Consider the following 21,260-nt stretch of genomic DNA (forward strand, 5'->3'; position numbering starts at 1 on the left):
ACTTTGTGCACATTTTTCCAAACGCTGGGCATTGTCTTAACTGGTGTTTGTAACCACAGCGTTTACAATTAAAAATTTCATCCTCCGATTGCTTTTCATTTCTGTTCTGCCCACGTTTCTTCCCCTTGTAGGACACAGCACCAACAGCAGCATTATCACTCATTACAATCGCATCATTATTGATTTCACTGAAAGTCTTCGCGTGCTTTCGAGCTAGCTCGCTGGCTTGGCATATTTTCACCGCATTTTCCATATTTAGTTTGGTTTCTCTCAACAGACGTTCCCTGACTTTTTTATCATGAATACCAAACACAATCTGGTCACGAATCATGGATGCTTTGAGCTCAGAGAAATTACATGTCTGTGCTTTCAGTTTCAGATCAGTTATAAAGCTATCAAAAGTCTCATTTTGCCGCTGTGTCCGAGAACGGAAGATGTATCTTTCATAGGTCTCATTCTTTTTGGGAGAGCAATGTGCATCAAATTTTTTTAGCACATCTTCTAATTTTTCTCTGTTCTCCTCTGGATTAAATACAAATGTATTAAATACCTCTATCGCCTGTGGGTCTGCAACCATAAGCAGCAACGCTATCTTCCTTGCGTCTGGCTTCGTACCGAATCCGATGGCTGCAATGTAGAGTTCGAATTGTTGTTTAAGAGTCTGCCAATTGTAGTCAATGTTTCCTGTGAGTTTCAAACGCTCTGGTGGCTTCAAATTCTCCATTTCGCTTTTCACAATTTTCAGCAGATCTTCACCATCGTGGTACCATCTTAAGTTCATTAATAAATAGACATTCTTATTATGAACACAGCTAGCTTTTGCTAGCTACTTTTATTGAGCACATGTGGACTAGGTACAGTATCTGTAGAGGCTTCCATCTTGACTGCTGCCTTGTGGGTAGCCTAGTGCCTCATGGGTAATGTAGTCTTAATATACATACAGCTGGGTAGTGTAGTCTTATACATACAGCTATATACAGCTCTACACAGCTCTATGGCTCCACCTAGTGTCCACTATAGAATGACATGTTATTGATCATTACCTGGGAGTGTGTCAGTATTTATAGGGACCCCCCAGGAGTGTGTCAGTATTTCCAGGGAGTCCCCAGGAGGGTGTCAGTATTTACAGGGGGTCCCCGGGAGAGTGTCAGTATTTACAAGGGGTTCCCCGGGAGTGGGTCAGTATTTACAGGGGGTCTCTGGGAGTGTGTCAGTATTTACAGGGGGTCCCCAGGAGTGTGTCAGTATTTACAGGGGGTCCCCGAGAGTGTGTCAGTATTTACAGGGGGTACTCGGGAGTGTGTCAGTATTTACAGGGGTCCCCAGGAGTGTGTCGGTATTTACAAGGGGTCCCCGGGAGTGTGTCAGTATTTACAGGGGGTCCCCGGGAGTGTGTCAGTATTTACAGGGTGTCCCCAGGAGTGTGTCAGTATTTACAGGGTATCCCCGGGAGTGTGTCAGTATTTACAGGGGATCCTGGGAGTGTGTCAGTTTTTACAGGCGATCCCGGGAGTGTGTCAGTATTTACAGGGGGTCCCCGGGAGTGTGTCAGTATTTACAGGGGTTTCTCGGGTGTGTGTCAGTATTTACAGGGGTCCCCGGGAGTGTGCCATTATTTACAGGGGGTCCCCGGGAGTGTGTCAGTATTTACAGGGGGTCCCCGGGAGTGTGTCAGTATTTACAAGGGGTCCCCGGGAGTGTGTCAGTATTTACAGGGGTCCCTGGGAACATGTCAGTATTTACAGCGGATCCCAGGAGTGTGTCAGTATTTACAGGGGTCCCTGGGAGTGTGTCAGTATTTACAGGGGTCCCTGGTCTTAAGTTCATTAATAAATAGACATTCTTATTATGAACACAGCTAGCTTTTGCTAGCTACTTTTATTGAGCACATGTGGACTAGGTACAGTATCTGTAGAGGCTTCCATCTTGACTGTTGCCTTGTGGGTAGCCTAGTGCCTCATGGGTAATGTAGTCTTAATATACATACAGCTGGGTAGTGTAGTCTTATACATACAGCTATATACAGCTCTACGGCTCCACCTAGTGTCCACTATAGAATGACATGTTATTGATCATTACATCCCCCTTTCTTTGAGGTTTAACAAAATCAATATCAATCAACTTTCAAGAAAACAATAAAGATAATATCAGTAACACTTTTGTTAGTGCTCTATAAACATAAACATTTTCAAAACAGTCAACACATTTTCAAAGCTTTACATTGTACTCAAAGATTAAGTCTATCAGGCTTTTTTACTTCACGTGTGGATCTTCTCAACACGGGTAAGTCTGATGTGTCTTCATGAGATTGTTCTGGCGGTGAATGACAATATGCAGTTGCGACATTGTCATCAATCTGGCCTTGAATAGATCGAGGTCTCCTTGCGATCTTTGCTTGAAGAGGGTTTCAGTGTTTCCTTCACTCTTCATGCCATAACTCTCAATGTAGTCAATGCACTCTCGAAAAACTGCTGGCAGCTGGATCCCATCATACAGCATAGTCCTCTCAGCAGCCTCGGCTAATGGAATACCAAAGATTGGCCTGAGGGAAGAAGGAGTATCCACCGGAACTGCTTCCTGCTCTGCGGCAGGCTTCTTCTTTTTCTTTTTCTCTTTCCACTGCTTAACAACATCTGCTGCGGTTATATCTTTGGACTTTTTCTCCTTGTGTTTTTCCTCTTTGTGCTTTTCTTCCTTTGGCTTCTCTTTGACCTTAAAGTCTTTTTCTTTCTTCTTGGAGAAACTAGGCTTTTTGAAGACATGGATACCCTTTGGCCTTTTCATCCTTGATGGGCTCTCTGCTTCATCACCTGAGTCATCTGGTCTGCTTATGGCACAGTTTATACGGTAGACTCTCTTGATCAGTTCTAAGTCTTCACAAGCTTTGTCACCTAGTATCGAATCAAGTCTTTCAGCCACAACAGAAAACATGAGATGATGCACTTTGTCTTTGACTGTCACTTTAAGTCTGCATACACCTAAGCTATCTATTTTCTGTCCATTATAGCTCTTCAGTAGTACTGACTTTTTCTGTATTTTGGGCTTTTCTTTCATATTTTTTATGTCACTCATACTGATTAAGTTTGCTTTTGCTCCAGTGTCCAGTTTCAATGTAACTAATGCTCCATTTATCTGCAGTGGGATCATCCATTTGTCCACTTTTGCTGCATTGACTTTATGTTCAGCATTGTCCATTTCTGAGGGCTGCACATTTTCTGTATCTTTTTTGATATCGTCACATGACACCATTCCTACAAAAAATGTCTCACTTAAATCAGTGTCCTCAATCACATTAACTTGTTGCCCTTTCGTTGTTTTTACTTTTGAAAAGCATTGTTTGGCAAAGTGATTCTTTCCATTACACTTTGTGCACATTTTTCCAAACGCTGGGCATTGTCTTAACTGGTGTTTGTAACCACAGCGTTTACAATTAAAAATTTCATCCTCCGATTGCTTTTCATTTCTGTTCTGCCCACGTTTCTTCCCCTTGTAGGACACAGCACCAACAGCAGCATTATCACTCATTACAATCGCATCATTATTGATTTCACTGAAAGTCTTCGCGTGCTTTCGAGCTAGCTCGCTGGCTTGGCATATTTTCACCGCATTTTCCATATTTAGTTTGGTTTCTCTCAACAGACGTTCCCTGACTTTTTTATCATGAATACCAAACACAATCTGGTCACGAATCATGGATGCTTTGAGCTCAGAGAAATTACATGTCTGTGCTTTCAGTTTCAGATCAGTTATAAAGCTATCAAAAGTCTCATTTTGCCGCTGTGTCCGAGAACGGAAGATGTATCTTTCATAGGTCTCATTCTTTTTGGGAGAGCAATGTGCATCAAATTTTTTTAGCACATCTTCTAATTTTTCTCTGTTCTCCTCTGGATTAAATACAAATGTATTAAATACCTCTATCGCCTGTGGGTCTGCAACCATAAGCAGCAACGCTATCTTCCTTGCGTCTGGCTTCGTACCGAATCCGATGGCTGCAATGTAGAGTTCGAATTGTTGTTTAAGAGTCTGCCAATTGTAGTCAATGTTTCCTGTGAGTTTCAAACGCTCTGGTGGCTTCAAATTCTCCATTTCGCTTTTCACAATTTTCAGCAGATCTTCACCATCGTGGTACCATCTTAAGTTCATTAATAAATAGACATTCTTATTATGAACACAGCTAGCTTTTGCTAGCTACTTTTATTGAGCACATGTGGACTAGGTACAGTATCTGTAGAGGCTTCCATCTTGACTGCTGCCTTGTGGGTAGCCTAGTGCCTCATGGGTAATGTAGTCTTAATATACATACAGCTGGGTAGTGTAGTCTTATACATACAGCTATATACAGCTCTACACAGCTCTATGGCTCCACCTAGTGTCCACTATAGAATGACATGTTATTGATCATTACCTGGGAGTGTGTCAGTATTTATAGGGACCCCCCAGGAGTGTGTCAGTATTTCCAGGGAGTCCCCAGGAGGGTGTCAGTATTTACAGGGGGTCCCCGGGAGTGGGTCAGTATTTACAAGGGGTCCCCGGGAGTGGGTCAGTATTTACAGCGGTCCCCGGAAGTGTGTCAGTATTTAGAAGGGGTCCCCGGGGGTCTGTCGGTATTTACAGGGGTCCCCGGGTGTGCGTCAGTATTTACATGGGTCCGCGGGTGTGCGTCAGTATTTACAGGGGGTCCCCGGAAGTGTGTCAGTATTTACAGGGGGTCCCCGGAAGTGTGTCAGTATTTACAGGGGGTCCCCGGAAGTGTGTCAGTATTTACAGGGGGTCCCCAGGAGTGTTTCAGTGTTTACAGGTGGTCCCCGGGAGCGTGTCAGTGTTTACAGGGGCTCCCCGGGAGTGTGTCATTATTTACAAGGGGTCCCCGGGAGTGTGCCAGTATTTATAAGGGGTCCCCAGGAGTGTGTTAGTATTTACAGGGGGTCCCGGGAGTGTGTCAGTATTTACAAGGGGTTCCCCGGGAGTGGGTCAGTATTTACAGGGGGTCTCTGGGAGTGTGTCAGTATTTACAGGGGGTCCCCGGGAGTGTGCCAATATTTACAGGGGGTCCCCGGGAGTGTCAGTATTTACGGGGGGTACCCGGGAGTGTGTCAGTATTTTCAGGGGTTCCCCAGGAGTGTGTCAGTATTTACAGGGACCCCTGGGAGTGTGTCAGTATTTACAGGGGGTCCCTGGGAGTGTGTTAGTATTTACAGGGACCCCCCGGAAGTGTGTCAGTATTTACAGGGGGTCCCGGGGAGTGTGTCAGTATTTACAGGGGGTCCCGGGAGTGTGTCAGTATTTACAAGGGGTTCCCCGGGAGTGGGTCAGTATTTACAGGGGGTCTCTGGGAGTGTGTCAGTATTTACAGGGGGTCCCCGGGAGTGTGCCAATATTTACAGGGGGTCCCCGGGAGTGTCAGTATTTACGGGGGGTACCCGGGAGTGTGTCAGTATTTTCAGGGGTTCCCCAGGAGTGTGTCAGTATTTACAGGGACCCCTGGGAGTGTGTCAGTATTTACAGGGGGTCCCTGGGAGTGTGTTAGTATTTACAGGGACCCCCCGGGAGTGTGTCAGTATTTACAGGGGGCCCCCGGGAGTGTGTCAGTATTTACAGGGGGTCCTCTGGAGTGTGTCAGTATTTACAGGGGGTCCCCGGTGGTGTGTTTGTATTTACAGGGTGTCCCTGGGGGTGTGTCAGTATTTACAGGGGTCCCCGGGAGTGTGTCAGTATTTACAGGGGGTCCCCGGGAGTGTGTCAGTATTTACAGGGTGTCCCTGGGAGTGTGTCAGTATTTACAGGGGGTCCTCTGGAGTGCGTCAGTATTTACAGGGGGTCCCCGGGAGTGTGTCAGTATTTACAGGGGGTCCCCGGGAGTGTGTCAGTATTTACAGGGGGTCTCCGGGTGTGTGTCAACATTTACAGGGGATTCTTGGGATTGTGTCAGTATTTACAGGTGGTCTCTGGGAGTGTGTCAGTATTTACAGGGGGTCACCAAGAGTGCGTCAGTATTTACATGGGGTCTCTGGGAGTGGGTCAGTATTTACAGGGAGTCCCCAGGAGTGTGTCAGTATTTACAGGGTGTCCCGGGAGTGTGTCTGTATTTACAGGGGATCCCGGGAGTGTGACAGTATATCCAGGGGGTCCCCGGGAGTGTGATAGTATTTACAGGGGGTCCCCAGGAGTGTGTCAGTATTTACAGGGTTCCCGGGAGTGTGTCAGTATTTACAGGGGGTCCCCGGGAGTGTGTCAGTATTTACAGGGAGCCCCGGGAGTGTGTCAGTATTAACAGGGGGTCCCCGGGAGTGTGTCAGTATTTACAAAGGGTCCCCGGGTGTGTGTCAGTATTTACAGGGGGTCTCTGAGAGTGGGTCAGTATTTACAGGGAGTCCCCAGAAGTGTGTCAGTTTTTACAGGTCATCCCTGGGAGTGTGTCAGTATTTACAGGGGATTCTTGGGATTGTGTCAGTATTTACAGGGGGTCTCTGGGAGTGTGTCAGCATTTACAGGGGATTCTTGGGATTGTGTCAGTATTTACAGGGGGTCTCTGGGATTGTGTCAGTATTTACAGGGGGCCCTCGGGTGTGTGTCAGTATTTACAGGGAGCCCCGGGAGTGTGTCAGTATTTACAGGGGGTCCCCGGGAGTGTGTCAGTATTTACAGGGGGTCCCCGGGAGTGTGTCAGAATTTACAGGGGACCCTCGGGAGTGTGTCAGTATTTACAGGGGGTCCCCGGGAGTGTGTCCGTATTTACAGGGGGTCCCCGGGAGTGTGTCAGTATTTACAGGGGGTCCCCGGGAGCATGTCAGCATTTACAGGGGGCCCTCGGGTGTGTGTCAGGTTTTCCAGGGGGCCCCAGGAGTGTGTCAGTATTTACAGGGGGTCCCCCGGGAGTGTGTCAGTATTTACAGCGGGTCCCCAGGAGTGGGTCAGTATTTACAGGGGGCCCTCGGGTGTGTGTCAGAATTTGCAAGGGCCATTGCAATTCTGAGCCCAAACAGCGAGCCCTGTTCTTTATTAATGAGCGGAGCTCAGATGATTCTGCGTTTGTCACCGTGAATCCTGCTCGCCTGCGCACCCATTCCGCTCGCCCAACCTCGCACACAGTCCGCCCACCTGTGCACCCTTCCGCACTCCCTTTCCACCAGGGGTACTGGCCTGTGACCAGCTGACTGCGCACAGACCAGGAATGTAATCTGCAGTGGTCAGATCTGTATAGCAGTGAGACGCCGGGCGGTGCATTTACTAACTGATAAGAATGCATGTCAAGTCTCTGTGCTGCTTTGTCCTGGGTTAATGGGAACTGGCTATTTTAAAACTGCTCCCTCTACAGATTACATGCACTCTCTGGTGAATTCATGCTCCTTGTTGTGATTTAATGCTACCTTTCATTCCTAACTTTTGCCCCCTCACTGACCCCTTTTCCCGAGCTGGGGTGAGGCAGGCAGTGTGCTGCATTCCGACAACACTACATTGCCTGACTGCCGCAAGGATCCAGCAAATGCTGCTGCAGGAGACGGTCCCTCTCTCAATTTCCACACTCCCACCAGGGTGAGCGAATGACACTGGGTCCCACTAGGCACTTCACCGTGCAACTCCATTGACATCAGGATTGAGCGGAGTCGTGGGTTGCACTGGTGACTCCCAGTCAACCGCACCGTGCTTTGTAGTAATGTGAAATCCCTCAATGTCCTCTCTGCAGGCCCTGCAAAGACACCAGGAATCGTTATACTGCAAGCTTGACAGCGACACAGCCGAAGTCTGCATCAATCAAGCAGGAAATAAATCACCAAAGGTGCGTGCAACCTTTTCAACCTTCCTCCTGACTAACTCACTGACCAGTTGATGTATCTATTGGATGGACTCACTCACTGACCAGTCGATGTATCTGTTGGATGGACTCACTCACTGACCAGTCGATGTATCTGTTGGGTGGACTCACTCACTGACCAGTCGATGTATCTGTTGGGTGGACTCACTCACTGACCAGTCGATATATCTGTTGGGTGGACTCACTCACTGACCAGTCGATGTATCTGTTGGGCGGACTCACTCACTGACCGGTCGATGTATCTGTTGGGTGGACTCACTCACTGACCGGTTGATGTATCTGTTGGATGGACTCACTCACTGACCGGTCGATGTATCTGTTGGGTAGACACACTCACGGACCAGTCGATGTATCTGTTGGGTGGACTCATTCACTGACCGGTCGATGTATCTGTTGGGTGGACTCACTGACCGGTCGATGTATCTGTTGGGTGGACTCACTCACTGACCGGTCGATGTATCTGTTGCGTGGACTCACTCACTGACCGGTCGATGTATCTGTTGGGTGGACTCACTCACTGACCGGTCGATGTATCTGTTGGGTGGACTCACTCACTGACCGGTCGATGTATCTGTTGGATGGACTCACTCACTGACCGGTCGATGTATCTGTTGGGTGGAGTCACTCACTGACCGGTCGATGTATCTATTGGATGGACTTACTCACTGTCCGGTCGGTGTATCTGTTGGGTGGACTCACTCACTGACCAGTCGATGTATCTGTTGGGTGGACTCACTCACTGACCGGTCGGTGTATTTGTTGGATGGACTCACTCACTGACCGGTCGATGTATCTGTTGAGTGGACTCACTCACTGACCGGTCGGTGTATTTGTTGGATGGACTCACTCACTGACCAGTCGATGTATCTGTTGGGTGGACTCACTCACTGACCAGTCGATGTATCTGTTGGGTGGACTCACTCACTGACCAGTCGATGTATCTGTTGGGTGGACTCGCTCACTGACCGGTCGATGTATCTGTTGCGTGGACTCACTCACTGACCGGTCGATGTATCTGCTGGGTGGACTCACTCACTGACCGGTCGATGTATCTGTTGGGTGGACTCATTCACTGACCAGTCGATATATCTGTTGGGTGGACTCACTCACTGACCGGTCGATGTATCTGTTGGGTGGACTCACTCACTGACCGGTCGATGTATCTGTTGGGTGGACTCACTCACTGACCAGTCGATGTATCTGTTGGATGGACTCACTCACTGACCGGTCGATGTATCTGTTGGGTAGACTCACTCACTGACCGGTCGATGTATCTGTTGGGTGGACTCACTCACTGACCGGTCGATGTATCTGTTGCGTGGACTCACTCACTGACCGGTCGATGTATCTGTTGCGTGGACTCACTCACTGACCGGTCGATGTATCTGTTGGGTGGACTCACTCACTGACCGGTCGATGTATCTGTTGGGTGGACTCACTCACTGACCGGTCGATGTATCTGTTGGGTGGACTCACTCACTGACCGGTCGATGTATCTGTTGGGTGGACTCACTCACTGACCGGTCGATGTATCTGTTGGGTGGACTCACTCACTGACCGGTCGATGTATCTGTTGGGTGGACTCACTCACTGACCGGTCGATGTATCTGTTGGGTGGACTCACTCACTGACCAGTCGATGTATCTGTTGGATGGACTCACTCACTGACCGGTCGCTGTATCTGTTGGGTGGACTCACTCACTGACCGGTCGATGTATCTGTTGGGTGGACTCACTCACTGACCGGTCGATGTATCTGTTGGGTGGACTCACTCACTGACCGGTCGATGTATCTGTTGGGTGGACTCACTCACTGACCGGTCGATGTATCTGTTGGGTGGACTCACTCACTGACCGGTCGATGTATCTGTTGGGTGGACTCACTCACTGACCGGTCGATGTATCTGTTGGGTGGACTCACTCACTGACCAGTCGATGTATCTGTTGGATGGACTCACTCACTGACCGGTCGATGTATCTGTTGGGTGGACTCACTCACTGACCAGTCGATGTATCTGTTGGGTGGACTCACTCACTGACCAGTCGATGTATCTGTTGGGTGGACTCACTCACTGACCAGTCGATGTATCTGTTGGATGGACTCACTCACTGACCGGTCGATGTATCTGTTGGGTGGACTCACTCACTGACCAGTCGATGTATCAGTTGGGTGGACTCACTCACTGACCGGTCGATGTATCTGTTGGATGGACTCACTCACTGACCGGTTGATGTATCTGTTGGGTGCACTCACTCACCGACTGGTTGGACTGTGGCTCAGAGTGGAAAGAAGTGGCAGGTGTAGGCTGTGGAAAATGTCCCACTGGTGCAGTATGTGCCAACTTTCTGCGGTTGGGGCAGAGTAATGGGAGTCTGTTGGCTGTTTACCCCCCAGTAGTACAGAGAGACTGAGGCAGGCTTTCACCCCCTGACTGCCCCCATCGCTCGCTGGCTGAGATCCACTAGCTCAGCAGAGATCGAGAATTGAATCCAGGTCCTACTGATAGGCGAAGTTCTGCTACACTCGGGATGCTCCTGGTCCTGTAAACCAAACACTAACCTTAACCTTTCTTCCCTCTTTATTTGCAGCCGCCGAATGCGCCGATCATGGAGACTGGGGCGGAGGCTGAGGTTTACGAGTGCGTCTATGAGAGTTTCTAAAGACAGCTCCCACGGGTCATGGAAACAAGCACAAGGCCCTTTCCCCCTCCCCGCCCCCTCCTGTCGATTGAGATCCTCCAGTGCACACCATGCCCATCACACTGGCTGAGCCTCCGACATGCCCTGCCATTCCGACCATGGCACACAGGCCCCCTCCTCCACCCCCGAAAGTGACTGCCCCTCCTCTGTTCCATTAATACACTTTTTGGGAAAAATTGGGTTGGTTCGTGCCTCCCAGTAGCGCCCCTGGGGGGGCGCTTTCAGGATGCAAAGCTGCTAACGGGGCACAAAGCCCCTAGCGCACGGGTGCAGCGCCCTGACGCCTCCGCAAAAATCAGCGGAGGTTAGCAGCGGCGGTAGCCGGTAGCACCCCACGTCGCTGTGCCTCCGGCGATGGCGTCATCGCTGTGCGCAGCGCCCCGCACTCAAGCTTCAGCTGCGCCCCCTGACCTACCACTGCAGGAGATGTCCGACAGGGTCAGGGTGGCGCCTTTACAGCCACGGCGGTGCTATTTAAAGGGGCAGCTGTCGGGCGGCCATTGTTTTTCCTGGCCGCCTGCCAGCACCCGCCCCTGCCCCTCTTTTATTCGGGGTGCCGGCCGCAATCGCTCGGCCCGACGTTCCTCTTGAGTGCCGGGCTGCTTTCCCGGCACCCCGCTCCCCGGTGGTCCAGCAGGGCCCCGGTGTGCGCCGCGCTAGGCCCCTCCCCTTTAATCAGCAGAGGGTGGCCTGCAATAGGTGGCGCTGTTGCACGTAGCGCCGCGATATTCGCTGGTAGCGCTCCAGGAAGGAGGGGGAGTGCTTCCAGTAGCCCTGCCTCCTGCTTGGGGCGCTACCACTGAATTTACAGCGCAGGGGCGCTAACTTTTTCTGGGCAGTTAAAGTAGGGCCCGAGCGAAGTTAGCGTCCCATAGGTGGCGCCACCAAATATTTCCCCCTTCATATTTTAATTTCATAAAATTACATTCACAAAGATATACAGACACACACAAGTACACGCAGTGCACACATTCACTCACACACACACATCCTTTGCTGCCGTGCTTCCAGCTGGGTAGGCCCCCACCACCCGCCCTCTCTCTGGAATTGCCTCCCGAAACCCCTCTGTTTCACCAGCTGTCCCTCTAAAGCCCAGCTCTTTTTGGTCACACCTGTATTTCGATGATATCGCTGTGAAGCGTTGTTCTACATTAAAGGCGTTACTTAAATGCAAGTTGTTGTTGTCTTGAAGTGACACTTTCCCGAACCCATCGCCCTGTGGCTTTCAACACTTCAGGGCCAAGCTGTGGAGAGAGAGAGAGAGAGAGGAGAGAGAGAGAGAGAGGAGAGAGAGAGAGAGAGGAGAGAGGAGAGAGAGGAGAGAGGAGAGAGAGAGAGGAGAGAGAGAGGAGAGGAGAGGAGAGAGAGAGAGGAGAGAGAGAGAGAGAGAGAGGAGAGAGAGAGAGAGGAGAGAGGAGAGAGAGGAGAGAGAGAGGAGAGAGAGAGGAGAGAGGGAGAGAGGAGAGAGAGGAGAGAGAGAGGAGAGAGGGAGAGAGGAGAGAGGGAGAGAGAGAGAGAGAGAGGAGAGAGAGGAGAGAGAGAGCGGAGAGAGAGAGAGAGGAGAGAGAGAGAGAGGAGAGAGAGAGAGAGAGAGGAGAGAGAGAGGAGAGAGAGAGAGAGAGAGAGAGAGGAGAGAGAGAGAGGAGAGAGAGAGAGAGGAGAGAGAGAGGAGAGAGAGAGAGGAGAGAGGAAGAGAGAGAGAGAGAGAGAGAGAGAGGAGAGAGAGGAGAGAGGAAGAGAGAGAGAGAGAGAGAGAGGAGAGAGAGAGAGAGGAAGAGAGAGAGAGAGGAGAGAGAGAGGAAGAGAGAGAGAGAGAGAGAGAGGAGAGAGAGAGAGGAGAGCTTTGGCAATATGGTTCTCTGTAAACTTTCATGCCAATAAAGCATTTGAACTGAACTGAACTGAGGAGAGAGAGAGAGAGAGAGAGAGAGATTCGCCCCATCAGTCTGGGGCTGGATTGGAACACAGCTTCTAAAGCTACAATGGCAGGAAGTGAGCCCCCCTACCCGCTCGATGCAAGCGGTCAGAGCCCTGGATCATTCGGATGCTCGGGCCTCATTGCCATATTCGCGGCAATGTTCCCGCGCAACTTCCCGATCGGGGCGGTGGCGGGGGGGGAAAGGCCGAGGTCAGACATGGGGGTCAGTCAATTTGCTGTGGGGCCAGGAGAGGTATTAATGCTCCTCCCGGTCTCCAGTGGTCCCTTTAAGGTTTGCTGGGTAGGGCCTTCTATGTCCGGTGCCACTAGTCAGATTCAGATTCAGATTCAGATTAGATTTATTTGCCATGTGTAACAAGTACAATGGAATGCTTGTTCCCCGTAGGGACGCGTCAGCTATACAAACAGCGCCGCGTTCAGAGTCAATACAATGGCTTCCAGTGGCAGTGGGAGCACGATGTCCCTCAGCCGCTCCGTCCTCCTCGTCACCGCGGCCTCCTCCTCACTGTTGCCGGCTCCACGTGTGGTGGCCTGCGTCTCCCGCTCTGGCCACCATGCCCGGCTCCCCTCCTCCCATCCGGACTGTGAGTTACCCGAAATGGAGCTGCCGGCCGACGTGCTGCAGCACGTCGTCGAGTCTGTTGCTGCTGCTCGTTGCGCTGCGCTCCTCTGCCTGACTCGCCGAACACATCGTCGGGATGTGAATGCTCCAATCGTCGCGGCCTCCTCTTCACCATCGCCGGCTCCACGTTCTACGGCCCGGGGCTTACGTCTCCCTCTCCCGGGTCGGCCTCTGGCCGCCATGCTCGGCTCCCCTCCTCCCAGTCGGAATTCCTTCCCGCCGAGGAGCTGCCGGCCGATGTGCTCCAGCAGGTCGGCTTGGCTGCTGCTCACCGCGCTGCGCTGCCTCTGCCCAACTCGCCGAGCACCTCGCTCCGGTTGCGGGAGCGAGCGGCAAGAGCTGGCCGCCCGAAACAGGGAGAGCGATCTCCACACCAGACCTGGTCCCTATCAATGTCAGTGGACCCCAATTTGTTTTAAATCGAATATGTAGCACAGAAGCAGGCCATTCGGTCCAACCAGTCCATGCCGGCGTTTATGCTCCACTCGAGCCTCCTCAGGAGTAGGCCGATATAGATCATCCACTCGGCACTTCTGGCTGAAGATGGTTGCAAACGCTTCAGCCTTGTCTTTTGCACTCACGGGCTGGACTCCGCCATCATTGAGGATGGGGCTGTTCATGGAGCCTCCTCCTCCCGTTAGTTGTTTAATGGTCCACCGCCATTCACGACTGGATGTGGCAGGACTGCAGAGCTTTGATCTGATCCGTTGACTGTGGAATCGCTTAGTTTCATCTCTAGCATGCTGCTTGCATTGTTTAGCATAGGTATGTAGGTGGTAATCAGCAGGAGGTTTCCTTGCCCATGCTTGACCTGAAGCCATGAGACTTCATGGGGTCTGGAGTCAATGTTGAGGACTCCCAGGGCCACTCCTTCCCGGCTGTATACCACTGTGCCGCCACCCCTGGTGGGTCTGTCCTGCCAGTGGGACAGGACATACCCAGGGATGGTGACGGAGGAGTCTGGGACATTGGCTGAAAGGTATGATTCAGTGAGTATGTCAGGCTTGACTAGTCTGTGGAACAGCTCTCGCAATTTTGGCACAAGTCCCTAGGCGTCAGTCAGGAGGACTTTGCAGGGTCGACTGGGCTGGCAACCAATTTGCACACAGCAAGCTCCCACAAACAGCAATGTGATAATGACCAGATCATCTGTTTTTTAGTGATGTTGGTTGAGGGATAAATACTGGTCAGGACATCGGGGAGAACTCCCCTGCTCTTCTTCGAAATAGTGCCATTATAGTGCTTTCATAATTTTAACGTTTTGTATAATAAGTCCGGGAGCAGCCTTGTGCTTTTATGCCCACCTGAGGGGGCAGACGGGGCCTCGGTTTTTAACATCTCATCCAAAAGATGACACCTTTGACAGTGCAGCACTCCCTCAATACTGCAGTGGAGTGTCAGCCTTCATTCCCGGAATCAGAGCCCGAACATTGCAGCAAGCAGCTCGGGAGAAAAACCATAGAGCCTTTAAAAAAATGTTGTCGTGTCTGAGTCCGGTGCCGAGGTCGATGCCGGGTGGTCCGTCCGGTTTTATTCATATTCTGCTTTTTTGTAGCCGTTTGAGATAAACTGCGTGGCCATTTCAGAGGGCAGTTAAGATTCAACCACAATGCGGTTTATTAATTTCAAAAATATACTTTATTCATAAAATTTGTCAAAATACATTTCAATATTGTCAAGATACATTACAATACAATCTACAAATCATATTTGTGGTGTATGTGCCTTTAAGTCAGAACTACTTTTTACAGCTCCTGTATACTGTAGTACCGGCAGTGACCACAAGCTTTGCACATGCCTCTGTACCCCAGTCTAGAGATTACCCTCCTCCAGTAAAGACCTGTTATTTGTTAATGCACAGCATCCATGTGATTATTTATCCACTGAACCACGGATCTAACAGTGGCGAGGAGTGTCGATTCGAATCTACCTGCAACATAAAAAAATAAAAAAAATAGTCGAGGCCAGGAACACGGGCATCGACCACGAGCAACCGCCCAGCAGTCAGGCAGAGATCCAACTTCGCTGGGGAGGCTGTGGAGAGCCGGGCTTGGTTCCCCAGCCACAACGAGCAATAAGAGACCGACGACAGGTCCAGCGCAGACCCTTCCCGAGCAGCGGCGGCTGGAGCCGACCGACGGCGGAGAGAGAGCCGAGCAGCGTCGACGGAGTAAGACAGAGGGTGAAGAGCGCAGGGCGCAGCCGGGAGTTGAACACCGAGCGGCGTCGAGGAAAAATAAAGCAACCGGAGAGAGAGAGGGTAAGAAACAGCCAGGTTCTAGACTGAGCGGCGTCGAAAAATATCAAAAGAAGAACACGCAGAGCACAGCCAGGGATCACGGGCTGATCAGGGTCCACGGGGCAAAGCAAGGGGAAACGCCATTGAGCCGCGGAGAAGCAGGGAGAGCGCGGGAGACGCCATTGAGCCGCAGAGAAGAAGGAAGAGCGCAGGAGACGCCATATTGAGAAGCCGCAGCGGAGAAGAAGGGCGAGCGCGGAAGGAAGGAAAGTGCAGGAGACGCCATTTTGTGCTAGCGGAGAAGAAGGGGAAGCGCGGGAGGCGCCATTGGTGATAGTTAACGCACAACCAAGGATGCCGAAGAGTGGCAGTATCTCTACGTTCGACAATGAAGTCGAAGATTGGGCGACATATGTGGAACGTATTGAGGTGTACTGCAGGGCGAATGAAGTGCCAGATGCTAATAAAGCACTGGTTCTGTTAAATTCCATGGGTGCAAAAACTTATGGGTTACTGCGAAATCTAATAACCCCAGAGAAGCCGGTAAACAAGAATTTTGAAAGCATAGTAGAAATCCTACAGGACCACTTAAACCCCACACCGCTGCTGATAGCAGAACGATTTAAGTTCCATAAAAGGAACCAACACAAAGACGAAAGCAATGCTGAGTACCTAACGGAACTGCGCAAGCTATCGAAATACTGCCAGTTTGGAGCGGGACTGGCAGACACGTTAAGGGACAAGTTTGTGTGTGGGCTACAAAGTGAAGGAACCCAGAAACGGCTTCTATCAGAAAAGGACCTTACGCTGGACAAAGCTTTCAGTATGGCAGTATCACACGAAGCAGCCGCAAGGGGCGCTGCAGAGATACAATGGAGACCGCAAGAATATGGCACCAACGAAATGACCTATGGAACAGGGAAGTGCTATTGCTGCAGCAGAACAACACATGACCAGAAAGATAGTGGTTAGCACTGTTGCCTCACAGCGCCAGGGACCCGGGTTCGAATCCGGCCTCGGGCGACTGTCTGTGTGGAGTTTGCACATTCTCCCCGTGTTTGCGTGGGTTTCCTCCGGGTGCTCCGGTTTCCTCCCACAGTCCAAAGATGTGCAGGTTAGGTTGATTGGCTATGATAAATTGACCCTTAGTGTTAGGGGGATTAAATACGTGGGGTTACAGGGATAGGGTGGGATATGTGTTGGTGTAGGGGTTACGGGGATCGGGTGGGATATGTGTCGGTGCAGGCTCGATGGGCCGAAATGGCCTCTATCTGCACTGTGGGGTTTCTGTGATTTCTGTGATTTCTGTGATTGTTGGTTCAAGGACCAAGTGTGCAGACAGTGTGGGAAAACAGGACACATAGCAAGAGTCTGCAGGTCTGGGAAGAAAACCAACAGTAAGAAATCTCCACAGGAGAAGTACAAAAAGGTACACCAGGTGATGGACAGTGGTTCAGACGAACAGAAAAGTGACACAGACTCCGGAAGCAAGGAGCTGGGTTGTCTGAAACTACATAATGTAACCGAAATGGAGGATCACCAGACTATCTGGGTTACACTCAAGATAGATGGAGTCCAAGTGGAAATGGAATTGGACACAGGGTCAGCTCTAACAGTCATAAATCAAAGAGACTACAAGCGGCTATTTTCACACATACCCTTGAAAGCTACAGAGATTGTCTTGAAGATGTATACGGGGCAAAAGGTCTACCCCAAAGGAAAAATAAGGGTGAAAGTGACATATAAAGGCCAGGAAATACCTAAAATGGATATATATGTATTGCCAAATGGAGGACCACCACTGCTAGGACGTGAATGGATCCGGAAGATACAATTAAATTGGCATTCCATACAGGCACTGAAGGTTGAGGCCAAAAAGGATGACGACGTCACACCTGGACTACTGTCAAAAATGCTAACTGACGCAAAAGAAGTGTTCCAGGAGGGACTAGGAACACTAAAAGGAATAACAGCAACAATTAAAATAGAGGAAAATGCAAGCCCAAAGTTTCTGAAGGCCAGACCAGTGCCTTATGCGATCAGACCAGCTGTTGAAGCAGAGCTGGAAGGGTTGGAACGTTCAGGAGTACTGTCCAAAGTGGACTGGAGCGAGTGGGCTACACCCATTGTTCCTGTAATCAAATCAATCAAATCAAATCAAATCAAATCAAACTTTTATTGTCATTGTTAGTGCACAAGTGCAGTACAACGAAATGTAGGCTTGCGGCTCCCGAGAGTGTACAATTTGGATTAGGACACTTAAACTTTTCAACATACATTTGTACATATATATTAGCATAAATATGACCATAATAAAGTGAATAAAGTGCATCGGCAGATGTGTAGGCTTTAGTGTTTATTTGTGGAGTTCAGTAGGATGACAGCCCTGGGAAAGAAGCTGTTCCTAAATCTGGTCGTACGGGTGCGAATGCATCTGTAGCGTCTTCCAGATGGTAGGAGGGCGAACAGACTGTGGCTGGGGTGGGTAGGGTCTTTGATGATGGTCCGTGCCCTCCGTAGGCAGCGTTTCTGATATATATGTTCTATGGTCGGTAGCCGGATGCCGGTAATGCGTTGGGCAGTTTTGACTACCCGCTGCAGGGCTTTCCGGTCATGGGAGCTACAGCCGCCGTACCATACCGTGATACAGTTTGTCAGGATGCTCTCTATAGTGCAGCGGTAGCAGTTAGAGAGGATCGGGGGTGACAGATTACATCCCTTCAGCCTCCTCAAGAAATATAGGCGCTGCTGGGCCTTCTTCACCAGAGAGGAGGTGTTGAGGGACCAGGAGAGGTCTTCCGTGATGTGGACTCCGAGGAACTTAAAGCTGGCCACCCTTTCCACCTCCGCCCCATTGATGTGGATGGGGGTGTGACTTCTGCCTTTGGACTTCCTGAAGTCCACGATTATTTCCTTTGTTTTCTTGGTGTTAAGGGCCAGGTTGTTGTCGGCGCACCACTTCACGAGATGCTGGACCTCCTCCCTGTAGGCTGACTCATCATTGTTGGTGATCTGGCCTACTACCGTGGTGTCATCCGCAAACTTGATGATGGTGTTGGAACCATTAACAGCCACACAGTCGTGGGTGAAGAGGGAGTAGAGGAGGGGGCTCAGCACCCATCCTTGTGGGGCCCCCGTGTTCAGGGTCGGCGGGGGGAGGTGTGGTTGCCTAATTTGACAGACTGGGGTCTGTTTGTTAGGAAGTCCAGGGTCCAGTTGCAGAGGGAAGTGTTCAGGCCAAGAGTTTGGAGTTTGGTGGCCAGCTTATTGGGGGCGATAGTGAAGATAATGAAGAGGTCGTTGAGTAATCCGCCTGGGGAACCAAAGAAGGTCCGCATCTGTGGGGATTTTAAGGTGACAGTGAACCCAGTCCTTCACACGGTGCAATATCCGCTTCCACGAATTGAGGATATTTTCGCCTCGCTATCTGGTGGTAAACGCTTCACCAAAATTGATCTGGCCCAGGCGTACTTGCAAATGGAGGTAGAAGAAGCTTCGAAACATTACCTTATGATCAACACTCATAAAGTTCTCTATCAATACAACCGGCTGGTGTTTGGAGTAGCCTCGGCTCCGACTATCTGGCAAAGGGCGATGGATCAGGTCCTGCAAGGGATTCCAGGGACCCAGTGTTATTTGGACGACATCTTGGTCACGGGCGAAAATGACGGTGATCACCTCGCTAACTTGGAGAAGGTGCTCGCCAGATTAAAGGAGTATGGGCTACGAGCTAATCGCCACAAGTGCGAGTTTTTCCAGAAACAGATCTCGTATTGCGGCCACGTCATCGATGAAGAGGGGTTACATAAGTCCCCTGACAAGATTGAGGCAGTAGTCAAGGCTCCAGCACCGGAAAATGTGTCACAACTGAGATCGTTCCTTGGGCTGGTAAACTATTACCACGAGTTCTTACCAAATTTGTCTATGGTATTACACCCGCTGAACACCCTACTGCAAACAGGGGTACCATGGAAGTGGGATGACGAACGTAGACGAGCTTTCCAGAAGTGTAAAGAATTGATCACATCAAAAGAGGTGTTGGCCCATTTCAACCCAGCACTACCAATTCGTTTGGCATGTGATGCATCACCCTATGGCATTGGAGCGGTGCTGTCGCACAAATTCCCAGACAGGTTGGAGAGGCCAGTAGCCTTTGCATCTCGGTCACTAACCTCAGCCAAGCGCAACTACGCCCAGATTGACAGGGAGGCCCTCAGCCTAGTATGGGGAGTAAAAAAATTCAACCACTATCTGCATGGGCAGAAGTTCACCTTGCTGACTGACCACCAACCACTTGTCTCCATCTTTAATCCTAAGAAGGGCGTGCCAGTAATGACTGCACAGCGGTTACAAAGATGGTCCCTGTTTCTAGGGGCGAATCAATATGAAATAGAATATAAAGGCACGAAACAGCATGGGAACGCTGATGGGCTATCGCGCCTGCCACTGCCTACTGTGGAGGAAGCACCAGCAGTGGACCCTATCGAGATATTTTATTCGTCGATAATTGAACGATTGCTAGTAACAAACGCGGATATAGAGAAGGAGACCCGCAATGATCCGACACTGTCACGGGTATATGAATTGACGGTGAGGGGATGGCCAACACATGGCGACTCACTGTTGCCAGCATTCTCATCCAGAAGAGAACAGCTGTCAGTATGCCAGGGGACAGTGATGTGTGGATCCAGAGTGGTGATTCCACCCAAGTTAAGGGAGAGAGTGCTAAATGAGCTACATGAAGGTCATCTGGGGGGAGTGAAAATGAAAAGCCTTGCTAGGGCTTATGTGTGGTGGCCGGGAATCGATCAGGGAATCGATCAACAAATCGAAGACCTAACTAAGAGCTGCTTAGGATGCCAGAAGGTCCAAAATGCACCACCACATGCCCCTCTACACCCATGGGAGTGGCCCTCCTCTCCATGGCAACGGGTGCACATTGATTTCGCTGGTCCATTCATGGACTCAATGTTCTTAATGGCAGTTGATGCTCATTCAAAGTGGCCTGAGGTGATAAAGATGTCTTCAACCACTACAGAGAAAACGATTGCAGTCCTACGGACCATATTTGCCAGAAACGGTTTGCCAGAGCAGATCTGCTCTGATAATGGACCACAGTTTGTGTCCGACGAGTTCCAAAAATTAATGAAAAGGAATGGGGTAAGGCATTACACATCCGCCCCGTATCATCCAGCCACCAATGGATTGGCTGAGAGGTTCGTACAAACCTTTAAGAAGGCGATAAAGGCCATGTACGACGAGGAAATTCCACTACAGCATAAGATGGACAATTTCTTATTAGCCTACCGAAACGCGACACATGCAGTTACTAACCAGACCCCGGCCATGATGTTCTTTAACCGAAGGTTGAGATCTCGTCTGGACTTGCTCAGACCAAATGTGCGAAGAAATGTTGAGGACAAACAATTCCAGCACATCAATGAGAAGCCGACAAGGAGCTTCAATGTAGGGCAACCAGTCTTGGCCCGTGACTATCGAACAGAGAAGTGGCAACCCGGAACGATATGTACAAGGCAGGGGCCATTAATGTACACAGTGGATGTTGGGGAGAACAGCATTTGGAGCAGGTTTTCACCTCTTGCTGAATTGGAAAAGTTCAGATTGATTTAAACCACTGACTGATTAAAATGCAAATCTTAACGATTAAGATGGAATAAAAAGCCGGTATCAGTAACGGTGACCATGAAGCCATGGGTGTAAAGATCGCATCAATTAACGTGCGTAGCATAAAAACCACCACACGGTGTGTTTCCACCTTGGGGTACCTCGCCAAGGTCAAGGCTGACCTGTTGTTCCTACAGGAGTGCGGCCTACCGCACCTCAGCAACTACTCGTCCCAAGCGCAGCCTCCTCGTGGACAGCGTGCGGTGGAGCAGAGATGCCAGGAGTGCATGAAGGATCTGACGGGGAGGGCCCTTCTCACCACC

The 21,260-nt window shown here is 50.3% G+C and overlaps 1 protein-coding gene across 1 annotated transcript in view; it reads left to right on the plus strand.

Moving 5' to 3' along the window:
* The window catches only part of LOC147098764 (uncharacterized), a 115,146-nt gene extending 103,371 nt beyond the window's left edge, over positions 1 to 11,775 (plus strand). The window contains exons 6-7 of the mRNA XM_085969434.1: positions 7,685 to 7,777; positions 10,402 to 11,775. Coding sequence (XP_085825560.1) covers positions 7,685 to 7,777; positions 10,402 to 10,473 — 165 coding nt within the window. The 3' untranslated portion in view covers positions 10,474 to 11,775. The remainder of the gene's footprint in view (positions 1 to 7,684; positions 7,778 to 10,401) is intronic.
* The last annotated feature ends 9,485 nt before the right edge of the window (positions 11,776 to 21,260 follow it).

The sequence above is a fragment of the Somniosus microcephalus genome, chromosome 28 (genome assembly GCF_052327205.1).
Source record: "Somniosus microcephalus isolate GS21.2 chromosome 28, FLI_Smic_1.0, whole genome shotgun sequence".
Lineage (NCBI taxonomy): Eukaryota > Metazoa > Chordata > Chondrichthyes > Squaliformes > Somniosidae > Somniosus > Somniosus microcephalus.